At 37.2% G+C, this 11833-nt stretch overlaps 1 protein-coding gene across 1 annotated transcript in view; it reads right to left on the reverse strand.

The window, feature by feature from the left end:
* DYNC2H1 (dynein, cytoplasmic 2, heavy chain 1) overlaps positions 1 to 11833 on the reverse strand; it is a 197053-nt gene that overhangs the window by 150735 nt on the left and 34485 nt on the right. The window contains exons 32-41 of the mRNA XM_009889410.1: positions 10259 to 10409; positions 8544 to 8746; positions 7876 to 8058; positions 7504 to 7686; positions 7126 to 7349; positions 6236 to 6351; positions 4022 to 4221; positions 3092 to 3356; positions 2547 to 2754; positions 2040 to 2169 (exon numbers count right to left, since the gene is read on the reverse strand). Of these exons, the coding sequence (XP_009887712.1) occupies positions 2040 to 2169; positions 2547 to 2754; positions 3092 to 3356; positions 4022 to 4221; positions 6236 to 6351; positions 7126 to 7349; positions 7504 to 7686; positions 7876 to 8058; positions 8544 to 8746; positions 10259 to 10409 (1863 nt within the window). The remainder of the gene's footprint in view (positions 1 to 2039; positions 2170 to 2546; positions 2755 to 3091; positions 3357 to 4021; positions 4222 to 6235; positions 6352 to 7125; positions 7350 to 7503; positions 7687 to 7875; positions 8059 to 8543; positions 8747 to 10258; positions 10410 to 11833) is intronic.

The following is an 11833-nucleotide window of genomic DNA, read 5'->3' on the forward strand; positions in this document are numbered from 1 at the left end:
GAAGCAAGAAGGGAAATAATATTAAAAGGACAACAGGATCATAAGTGTTCCTGAAGGGGAGGTAATGCAGGTCTCACAATCGCTAGCTTATGGGCCAGGGCAGTGGCGATTTCTCCTAAATAATGTTTTGTGCAATGTAAGCCACTTGTTCAATGTAAATGCAACTCCTTCAGATGAAGGGGAGTCCGGAAAGCATCCAGACTACTTCAGAAAATATAGTATATGCAGAACAATTATCTTGATGCATGTCCCTGAATTAGGTTTGCATGGCAAGGTTTTGGTAGCAGCTGGGCTACAGGGGTGGCTTTTGTGAGAAGCTGCTCGAAGCTTCCCCCATGTCCAACAGAGCCAATGCCAACCAGCTCCAAGATGGACCCGCCACTGGCCAAGGCTGCACCAACCAGTGACAGTGGTAGCACCTCTGGGATAATACATTAAAGAAGGAAAAAAACCCAACTGTGGAATTGCAGCCAGAGACAGGAGTGAGAATATGTGAGAGAAACAACTCTGCAGACCCCACGGTCAGTGAAGAAGCAGGGGGAGGAGGTGATCCAGGCGTGGGAGCAGAGATTCCCCTGCAGCCCTCAGTGAAGACCATGGTGAGGCAGGCTGTCCCTCTGCAGCCCATGAAGGTTAATGGTGGAGCAGATATCCACCTGCAGCCCATGAAGGACCCACACTGGAGCAGGTGGATGCCCAAAGGAGGCTGTGACCCTGTGGGAAGCCCACGCTGGAGCAGGTTTGCTGGCAGGACTTGTGACTCCACAGGTGACCCACACTGGAGCAGTCTGTTCCTGAAGGACTGCACCCTGTGGAAGGGACCCACACTGGGACAGTTCATGAAGAACTGCAGCCCGTGGGAAGGACCCACACTGGAGAAGTTCATAGAGGACTGTCTCCCACGGGAGGGACCCCACGCTGGAGAGGGGAAAGTGTGAGAAGTCCTCCACCCTGAGAAGGACAAAGCAGCAGAGCAGATGAACTGACCACAACCCCCATTCCCAATCCCTCTGCGCTGCTGGGGGGAGGATGTAAAGAAATCAGGAGAGAAGTTGAGCCCAAGAAGAAGGGAGGCATGGGGAGAAGGTGTTTTAAGATTTGGGGTTTATTTCTCAGTACTCTACTCTGACTTCTAATTGGTAAAAAATTAAATTAATTTTCCCCAAGTCGAGACTGTTTTGCCCATGACAATAATTCTGAATGATCTCCTCCTGCCCTTACCTTGACCCACGAGCCTTTCATTGTATTTTCTCTCCCCTGTCCAGCTGAGGAGGGGAGTGATAGTGTGGCTTTGGTGGGCACCTGGTGTCCAGCCAGGGCCAACCCACCACAGTCCCAGAATCACATAACCCAGATCATGTACAAGGTTTTGGACTACCCTATTTTAATACTGTTATTACACATTACCTTTCGCCTATTAAAACATTTCATTAAAGTTTTGAGTTGAATCCTAAAGAGCTAAAGTTATATACTTAAATCCAGAACATATTAGCGGGAGCTGTGAAAATTTACCATTATGAGCAATCAGACCACTTTTTTAGATATGCCTCTATCAATTCTTTTAGGTGTCTAGCATTACGTTTCTCTCCAGCATATTACAAGCTCCAGCCTACACTGTGCAACTTTTCAAATTTTAGTTTTTTGGGTTTTTTTGTTACAGTCAGTAACTTAAATCTAGAAAAATAATTTCTTCACTTTTTCATTTTTTAGTTTAGACAGTCAGATTTTTCAGGTCTTTGAAAACATATAAAGAAATGTCTAGTAAGGAAAATTAAAGACAGTTAAGTTTCACAGAAATACATGGGTTTAGTTAAAATTGTATTAAATGCTTTAAAACTCTAAGCACAGCAATTAGTTTTTGGAAACTGATTAGAATGGCTCCAGTACTAATCTTATGAAGAAAACAGCAATCAAAAAAGCACTGAGACTTTTTTTACTTGAAGTTTAAAAACTAATATGAACAATCTCTTCAGTGTTAAACTAGATAAATGGATCATTTTGACAGAAGCTGAAAATGTACTAAGTATCCAGTTATTTACCTTCTTCACAACCCAGTTTAAAGCCTTTTCAAAATAGTCCCCAATCCAATTTTCAAGGTTGTATCTGCATTCTTCCGGCTGACTTCTTAACCAAGACTTTATCAGAGAATTAAGGTCTGTATCTTCATCACTAAGTAAAAACAAAACAAAACAAGATTCAAACAAATACAAGACATCCACATCTTTGCATAGATTGCTTCAAAGGGAACAAAAAAATTCTAGGAAAAGTTCAGGGAAAAATTTTAACAAGAATTTCTAATCAATATTTGGGGTCTCTAAGGGTCACACACCAACAAAGAATCCACCATGTCTCTTTCAAAAAGTCTGAGATATATTAGCCAAAAGGATAACAGGACAGTGTAGAAGGTACATACAACCTAAAGTAAACTTGCTTCATAAGTGTAAGCAAGTAATTAAATCGCTCCATCCACTTTAGACTATCTTTCAAGAACAGAAAAGTAGGTGTATTTGCTTACTTTAAAAGTAGGTAATACTTCTGTGACTTACCTCAGAAAAATCATTCCCATTCGAGATATTGTAGCAGGAGAGGCACAGCTGAGGTCATGAGTTTCAAATATAAAGTTGACATTAGAGCCAAATTGAATTCTTTCTCCACTGGGCATAGTCAACAATCTGTTGTCATCCAAAACGGAATTCAAAGATTCAATCCACTCAGGATCAATATCACCATCACAAATTATCCATGAAGTAACATCTATTTCCAGACACAAACATAAAATATCAAAACCAAGAAAAAAAATTAAAGAATATCACCCTGTGCTATTTTAAAACTATTTATTAGTCTTCCTTCATTATGAATTAAATATAAACTCTTTAAAGTTATTCCTTACATGTTTTATTTTCTGATGTCTATTTTTGCTCTCTTATCACAAAATTTGTAAAGTGCATGACTGTGGTCGACTATGACTGTCACCAAAAGTTTTTCTTACCTCGTGCTACACTCAAATAATAACATAATATAAAAAATGCAACTGAAAATAAACAATGTAAGTAATTTAAGTGTAATGATGTTACTCCCTCACAAAACATACCTCGAGGTTCTCGTACCACTTGTCGAGCACTATTTGTAAGCACACCATCAGACCATTCTCTGGTATCCATGTCAATATGGCCTAGCAACTGATGTCGAGGCATAGCTTTGGGATTCATAGTATACTGTTTCACGACTTTGCCAGTTTTACCAAGTGCTGTCTTTAACATTCGCCAAAGTGTTGATTTACCTGCCCCACTTGGACCTACAATAACTACACCCATTCTTTGACGTAGTTGTTCATATAATTCCAAAGCCTTCTTGATCTAGATAAGAAGAGAGATAACAGCTATGTGAAGTTGTAAATCTAAATCAATCATGTTCTTTTTTAATGTTTTTCTAATTTACTTTGCATGCAGTCACTTTGTTTCTATAATTTTATTTTTTAAAACAATAGATATTCGCAGAAGTAATTAAAATTATGATACCAAAGAATATCAAGAAACTTATTTTGCACGTTAGAAGCATTTCACTAAATTACTAATATAAAAATAACAGCCCTCTTGGGGTGTATTTTTACTGAGAAATTAATGAACCTTTAGTCACAGAACTTCATCCAGCCCTACAACAAATAAATATAAATGAGACACAGAACTGCTCGATAAAACCAAATGCTCACATATTTAATTCTTTCACTGTCCAAAACATTCACTGGAATTTGTAACCAGCTTGAACAAAACCGTGTTACATGTTCACATGTTAATTTTCCTTGCACTATTTTTCTTTCAATTACACAACTGATTTACTATGTTTCCAATACACACATTTCTTTTTTTATATATATGTAATTAGAATATAAGTATTAGTTATTCTCACTTTTTTATAAAAGATTTCTTTCAAAAGTAAACAGAAATTAGTCAAATTAATGTAATATTTATCAGTTCAAAATCAGAATAACTCATATTGTTTTGTTGCTGCAGTTGATGTTTACCTGGGTGCTTATAATTTCCAAGTTTGCTTCTGCAAAGACTTGTTGTAAAGCTGTAGTTAACTCAGCATACTCCACATCTTTAAAGTCAATGCCAGGAAATACATCTTTAACCAGTGCATCAAATCGGGCACAGTCTGCAAATGTGAGCTTTGACATGGTATTAAGCCGCAGAGCTTGAACCACTATGTGACTTTCATTAACTGGAAATAAAAGCAAAGAAGCCAGATCAGCTTAAGCTGTTTGTTGGGGGAGCTGGGGATGGGTTCCATGGAATATATCAGCACTTAAGCCCATACTGCTACGACATTGAAGGTGGAAACATAGCAGAGACTACATTCAAGTTCAGGGACCACTACTTAGAAGTTAGATGAGTGCCTTGCTGTAAGTACCATATATGTTCACAAATGCATTCGATACAGATATGAGATGGTTATGATGCTGCCCAGATAGTACGTAATAGCCTAATGATTAAAACAGGACTAAGAGTAGCACTGCACAATAGCTTACTTGTGAAAGCACTGATGAAAGAAATTAAGGACCTGGATTCCAGACCTTACTCTGCCAGAGGCAGTTTGAAGCCACATCTCTCAAGTGTGTCCTAATTAACTATGAATATTGTAGAAGTGAACACTCTCAACAATTTCTCTTGAATCTGAAGTACCATGGACATGTAAGTATTTTGGGACCAGAATGAAAACAGCCACAAGAAAGATTTACTCTGCCAAAGAAATAAAAATACTCATGATAGGAAAGATAGACAGCTCTGATCTCTGCTGTTTTGCTTTTTTAATCAAATTACTTTCTCATGTAAAACAAGTACATTTTCAGAGAGTAGGACTAGGAACCACAAGTGAAAATCATCCTGTGTTTCTGCCCTCCTTCTGAATGCACAATTGCCCCAAACCAGAATGCACTACAGCCCAAATTCAACACAAGGGACAGAAAGCATCCATTTCCTAATTTCCCTTTTTCATGTGGCTGTTTCCCAAATATTCCAGAGGTTAAAGATTACTATGCTCTTCTAGAATTTTAAAAAAGTTCAAGGTTTTTCATCCTGAACAATATCTTAAATGCAAATGCTTCAACACACAAATTTTCTAAGTATCATGATAAACACTTAAGAGGAAAAATGTTGACATTAAGGAACTTGATTTAGAAAGGTAGAACCGCTTTACTAAAGGAAGTAATAAAAAATTTAAGCAACATGCAAGAACATGGCCAACATTTTGACATACCAAAGGATTTTGACTCAACAATACAAGCTAATTTAAAGAAACAGGAAACTGCATTTGTTGGAAATATCTTAAGCTCCTCAAGGTGAGATTAAAAAAACCACAGAAAAAAACCAAAACAAAACAACAAAAAAAATTTCTGGGTCTAAATCATAAGCTAAATCCATCCATCTTGCCTTTTACAGGGTTACTGAAAATTATAATTTAAACTAGACTAAACAAATTTCAGCAAATTTCATATATTTAAACACGAAGCTAAAATGTCATAGCAAGGAACAGTGATAGGAATGTGCCTTAAAACACATTGCTGATAATCTCTATTTGGCAGATCCAAACTAAAGTCAATTACACATTCTTTAAAGCTGTTAGACCATTTGTTATGCCAAGATTTGCAAACCGAGGCTGTTCCCAAAAACTTGCAGTATAGTCTTGATAGATATACGCTGTTTAAGTGAACAAGAAGCAATAGTTGTGTCCTAAACATGTGAAATACTCATCCGTCCCGCACTTAATTCCCACTCATTTAACATCTAAACAACAAAAATCATTTAAAGAATCTTTAAAAAGAAGTGACCCAGTCTAGAACAATACATTTCTATCATTTCAACCTGTCCTTGTATTTGTCTACCAATCTGAACCTAACGCCATGTGACAATTTTAGCAAACCTCAAATAGAATCAAAATAGTCTGATGACTGATGAATAATGACAGCACCAGAGGATCAACTTTCCTGACCTATGCCAAGTATAACCAAGAGTCTTTGAGAATCACCTCAAATCATCCCAGAATAAAGTCCTATATCTATATTCTTACAATATAAAAGCTCAATCTGGACGTTCACAGATATTTTTCTTTTCTAAATTGCCTCCAGATTCAAGCCATGGCTTCTCAAAGCTGAACAAGAAAGTGAACAAGAAAGCTGTAGTGAATGATACCTGTACTACATCCTAAATAATCAAAAGTTTGGCATGCTCAACCTTACTTTCTTGCTTTGCTTCGCTTTTCTTCAGCTGATGAAGAAGACTGCCACAGCCTCTCAAAACAGTTTTCAATGCTCGTAAACCCCAATCATAGTGTTGCTGTGGTGTCAGAAGCTCCCTAAATTTAAAAACAGCAATATTGTAATAAGATTTAGGTGACAGCACCTGACATTTTTGTTTGGCAAATGAATATGCTCATAATATGGTTTTGGGCAAAAAAGAAACTGATGAGAATTTGTAGCACCCTCTGTAATGCATTTCAGAGATATAACCAATAACACACCGAAATTTTCAGCTAATGTATTTATTATTGTTCCTAACAGCATTAATTAAAACCTCTGAACTTTGTTCTCTCTAATATTCACACTTATAACCAAATAGCACTTGCATTTCAACAACTTCCAGAATCTAAATTTAACACAATGTCTGTGAGCATTCATACACTCACATTCATATTTAGTGAGCATAATAGGGAAGGAGTACTTTGACACCTTGAGATTATAACTGCATTCCAGATATTTCCACATCTGAACCTCCCAATATATTACAATATTTTTATTTTATAAGTTAAATTAGTATCCACAGAGATTTGTATGGTATCACATTCAGGTTTAAGAGCTGCAGTGTAAAACTTTGGATAACTCCAAACATGGAGTTTTATTTCTAGTTTTGTTTCTGACACATAGCTTTCTGCAATATCCAAGTCATAAAATACTACAGAAAATTAACAGAAAGTATGTGTAGATTGTATCCCTACAGTCATGCTTCGGCATAGACTAGATGGAGAATATACAAGATGACAGTGAGATAACCACAAGGATCAATGTTAAAAAGAAGGAGGGAAGAGAATTAGAAAGGTAACGTGGCTAAGAAAAAGAAAAAAAAAGCTTACCTTGCTAGATTAAAAATAGCCACTAATTTTCTACCAAGTGTTTTAGCATCCTTAAAGCCTTCTGAATACAAAATCACTTCTGCAATGAGTTCATTGTCAGGATGAGTCATAGCAACTGGCCTAAAAAGTTGTTTGAGGTTATCAGGCAGTTTTTGTCTTCCACCATAGCCTTTTCCAGCAGGATTCAGAGTGATAAAAATTCCAGAATTATGATCCATTTCAACCTAGCATTAGAAGTGCATTTTAATAGGCCATTGTAATATGAAACTTTACTGAGAAATGTTAAGTGGACTATGTTTGGTTACAACAGTCAGTTTTAAAGTTTGACCTAGCTGTTTATAGACAGTTTTTATAAGAAGAAAATAAGTTTTGCTGTACCTTTTTGCCAAGCATCTCGCACACAGGACTGTGTTTCTTCAATGCATGTTGAATTGTCTGAATCTGCATGGATACTGCAGACAATACGGCTTCCTCAAGTCTGTTGAATTCATCAAAACAGCCCCAGGCACCACACTTCACTAAGCCCACAAATATGCGCCCCATCGACTTCACATCAATGCCCTTAAAATCAAAAAGAATACTATCAAAATTCAAATAACAAAAAAGTAATGAAAGACTGTCTTCCCATCTATTAAAAAATAATTCATTGGAAATATCCACAAATTTCTAAAGTATTTCTGGAATATAATATTGCTTTATGAAGTATGGGCATAGACAGCCATTTCCTAAATTATAAAGAACCATATTCACCTCATCACAATTAAAGACTAATACTTGTCTTCCAAGAAGTCCACCCAAGGCCTTTACTGATTCTGTCTTTCCAGTTCCAGCTGGACCATAGGGATTTCCCCCAAGGCCCATCTTCATAGCCTGAGTAAGAGTTAGGTAACACTTATCTGTTAAAGGTGTGTAAACAAGTTTAGGGGAATTACCCTGCAGAAACAAAACAAATTATATTGATTGGTGGAGAGAAATTATTGAATATGTACTTTCATTCATAAGTCATTAATTTGAAAACATAACACAATGGTCAAGATTACCGTCTCATTAAGTATATTAATTTCTTCACAGTTACAAAGTTTTTCTGATTTTATATCAAATGTCAAAACATTGTAGAATTTTTTTCAGAATTATGGAACAGGGGTCAACACAGATGAAACTGCACTCTGATATGTAAAAGTAGCAAGCATATTAAAAGTCTTTATATGGTAATGTAGTTGTTTTCCATATAATTTACATTGACCCACCAATATCAAGAATGAAAATTATTATCTTTTAGTATTTTTCATTAAACAGCATGCTAAGGACACAACAAAGTTGAAAAAAATGGCAACAGTTGGGAGGCAACCAGCAGCATGTGTGAAATGAGAAAGTGTTTGACACATATATAAACCAGACAAAAATTAAAAATACCACACCTGATATTCATAAGTATATTGGAGTTCAGCATCTACCATCTGAACGTAACATTTTTGGTCTTTCATATAAAATCTCAGCTGCTTCTTCCAAGCCCAGTCTTCAACACTGTGAACCTGAGCTTGATTCAGCTGCTTCACCACATCAATGTTATGAATGATATCAAGAATCAGAGCTTTAAGCTTGAGCTCAAGGATTCCTGATTCTGCAAATAACCACACACAAAAAAAAAAATTGCAACAGTGCAGTAAGGAAGATACACATTACCTATTCTCAAGTTCATTGTGCTCTTTCTTTTATCAGCTGATTTTATTCAGATCTCATTTCAATTATATATAGAAATGTTATTTATTATCTAAAGCAGTCAGCATAAAATGAAGTCCTGACAGAAAATGTGAATCATCATGTAACCAGTCATTTAGAAGTGATTTTGTCTGCCTCTACACTCAAGAGGGAGAGAGAGAGGCTTTCCTGGAAAGCAATTTATTCCAGGAGCATTCACAGCTATGTCAACTTTAGTAATCAGGGTGGCACAATCTGTTAATTCATCTGCTGAGGATCTGAAAACCATACTACACACACTCTGGAGATTTTACTCAGACTAATTAGGGTGATGTGGAATGAATGTTCATTAGCAGATTGGGTGCATTGAGTGTACTCTGAGAACACATTTTTTAATTTAGTTTCATTTGAAAGAAATTCAGTTTGTGTGTTCCTCTACCATTCCACGATGGGAATTAAATGAAAGTAAGTGGGAATAACCAGGCAACTCACTCCAACATCACACATATTATCCAAACTAAAAAGTTACTGTAAATGTATTATACAATATATGGAACGAACACTCTTCTATAACATTTCTCCAATGGCTATAGAAAGAGCATAGAAAGGGAGCTTCAATAAAGAACCACACTTAGAGACTGCTGAAGGTAGGTGATATGAATCCTATTCCTAATTAATATATCAGATGTTAACAGTACATAAATTATGAACTAGAATTTAATACAGTAAGTAGCTACACAAATGTGGTGGAAGACTGTCAACAACTTGTCAAATTGAGTCTTTTTATACGTATAGGGTAAGAGCCGTCTTACCTAACCTACACTATAGAATTTTGTATCTGAGGGGCCATTCAAAGCCCCTCTTCTGGTCAAAAGAGAAGAATAAGCACCCAAAGGCATAATTATTCTGACCCATTTGGACTATACAAGATTCAGAACAATCATGTCTTGAGAATAACTTGTTTATTGGGTTTGCTACAGAGGTGCTCAAGAATTATTAGTTCAGAGGCAGATGTATGCATCTAAGAAAAAAAGAATCACCTATGCAGTTGTACAGAATACACTGGCATGACGTAATGTACCTCAACTGCTGTTTGGCCAGTTCCAGTAAAATATAACCCTAGAGCACAGTTCAGAAGGTGAGGACAAATTATCAGTAAATATATATTTTAAAAAGTCATTAAAAATTAAAGAGGTTTGCAAGTATATTAATGCTCAAAGTTTGTTTTTAATCTAAATAAAAATGTATTGTTCACTCTGAAATAATAAATACACTAATTTTGGCAGTAATAGGTGGCTAACTTTATGTAACTCAACTTTATGAACTCAAATCAAGACAGATTTACATAATTTCCTATTTAAGTAAACAGAATGTTAGATACTATACAACTACATAACCATTATAAAGAATTATATATTAATGATCATTTTTATACCTGCACTCCCCGTGTGTTCTATACTAGTATCAATGCTAGTATAATGTTCCAGTTTAGCCATGAGTTCTAATTCTAACTGTTGCAGATTATGGTCTTTGATAGCACTTTCAACATCTTCAGTGAACTGGATTTGTTCTGCCAAGGAAAGAATCTTTGAAAGAGAAAGTTCAAGTTATATTTTATAAATACAGAAGAGATAAAGAAAATAATTTTTTCAATTAATTTTTAATTGCTTATTATGTCTGATATTTAAAGTATTTTATGGCATCATTTTTAAACAAAGCTATACATTTGCTATGCTCCTATGAACAAAAATAGCCCTCTTAAAACCTGACAAAATACAGTGAAAACTTGCAATGTAATCTAAGATCGCAAGTGCCTTAGCTGTTCTACAGCATCTGGTAGCAAAATTTTTAAAGTATCTTTTCCCATCAAATGATGTGTCAGATGGAAACTATCACATTGTAGGTATGCTGAGTCCATACTCAACAGGCTCAGGAGCAACTCTGACTTGTGTCACCAATACGTTAACACAGTATTTTGCATCCTGGTTTCTAACACTCCATTTCTGTTCTAACTACTTTAAGTTCACTGGAAAAGCCCTGTCTGAGCTATGAAGGCTCAGTCAAACTTGGAACTGGAAATATCTGTAACAAAAAAATCCACCAAAAAATGCCAATCTGAAGCTTTGTAATAGTAACTGCATTCTGGGGGAGGGAGAGAGTAACCAGCAGTCCTGTGAGGGAATGACAGACAAGATCACTAAGCAAAGGGCTCAGATCATAGAATAGTTTGGGTTGGAAGGGACCTTTAAAGGTCATCTAGTCGAAACCCCCTGAAACGAGGAGGGACATCTTCAACTAGATCAGGTTGCTCAGAGCCACATCCAACCTTACCTTGAATGTTTCCAGGGATGGGGCTTCTACCACCTCTCTGGGCAACCCCTCCCAGGGTTTCACCACCCTCAGCATAAAAAAATGTCCTCCTTCTAGCTAGCCTAAATCTACCCTCTGTCAGTTTAAACCCATTGCCCCTTGTCCTGTCACAACAGGCCCTGCTAAAAAGTTTGTCCCAATCTTTCTTAGAAGGCCTCTTTAAGTACTGGAAGGTCACAGTAAGGTCTCCCCGGAGCCTTCTTTTCTCCAGGCTGAGTAACCACAGCTCTCTCAGCCCGTTCTCACAGGAGAGGTGCTCCAGCCCTCTGATCATCTTTGTGGCCCTCCTCTGGACCTGCTCCAACAGGTTCATCTGCTTCCTGTGCTGAGGGCTCCAAAGCTGGACACAGTACTCCAGGTGGGGTTTCATGACAGTGGAGCAGAGAGGCAGAATCACCTCCCTTGGCCTGCTGGCCACACTCCTGATGCAGCCCAGGACCCAGTTGGCTTTCTGGGCTATGAGCACACATTGCCAACTCATGTCCAGCTTTTCATCCATCAGTAACCCCAACTCCTTCTTGGCAGGGCTGCTCTCAATCCCTTCATCCCCCAGCCTATACTGATACTGGGGGTTGCCCCAACCCCGGTGCAGGACCCCACACTTCACAGAATCACAGAATGGTTAGGGTTGGAAGGGACC

Source organism: Charadrius vociferus, unplaced genomic scaffold (assembly GCF_000708025.1).
Source record: "Charadrius vociferus isolate BGI_N301 unplaced genomic scaffold, ASM70802v2 scaffold87, whole genome shotgun sequence".
Lineage (NCBI taxonomy): Eukaryota > Metazoa > Chordata > Aves > Charadriiformes > Charadriidae > Charadrius > Charadrius vociferus.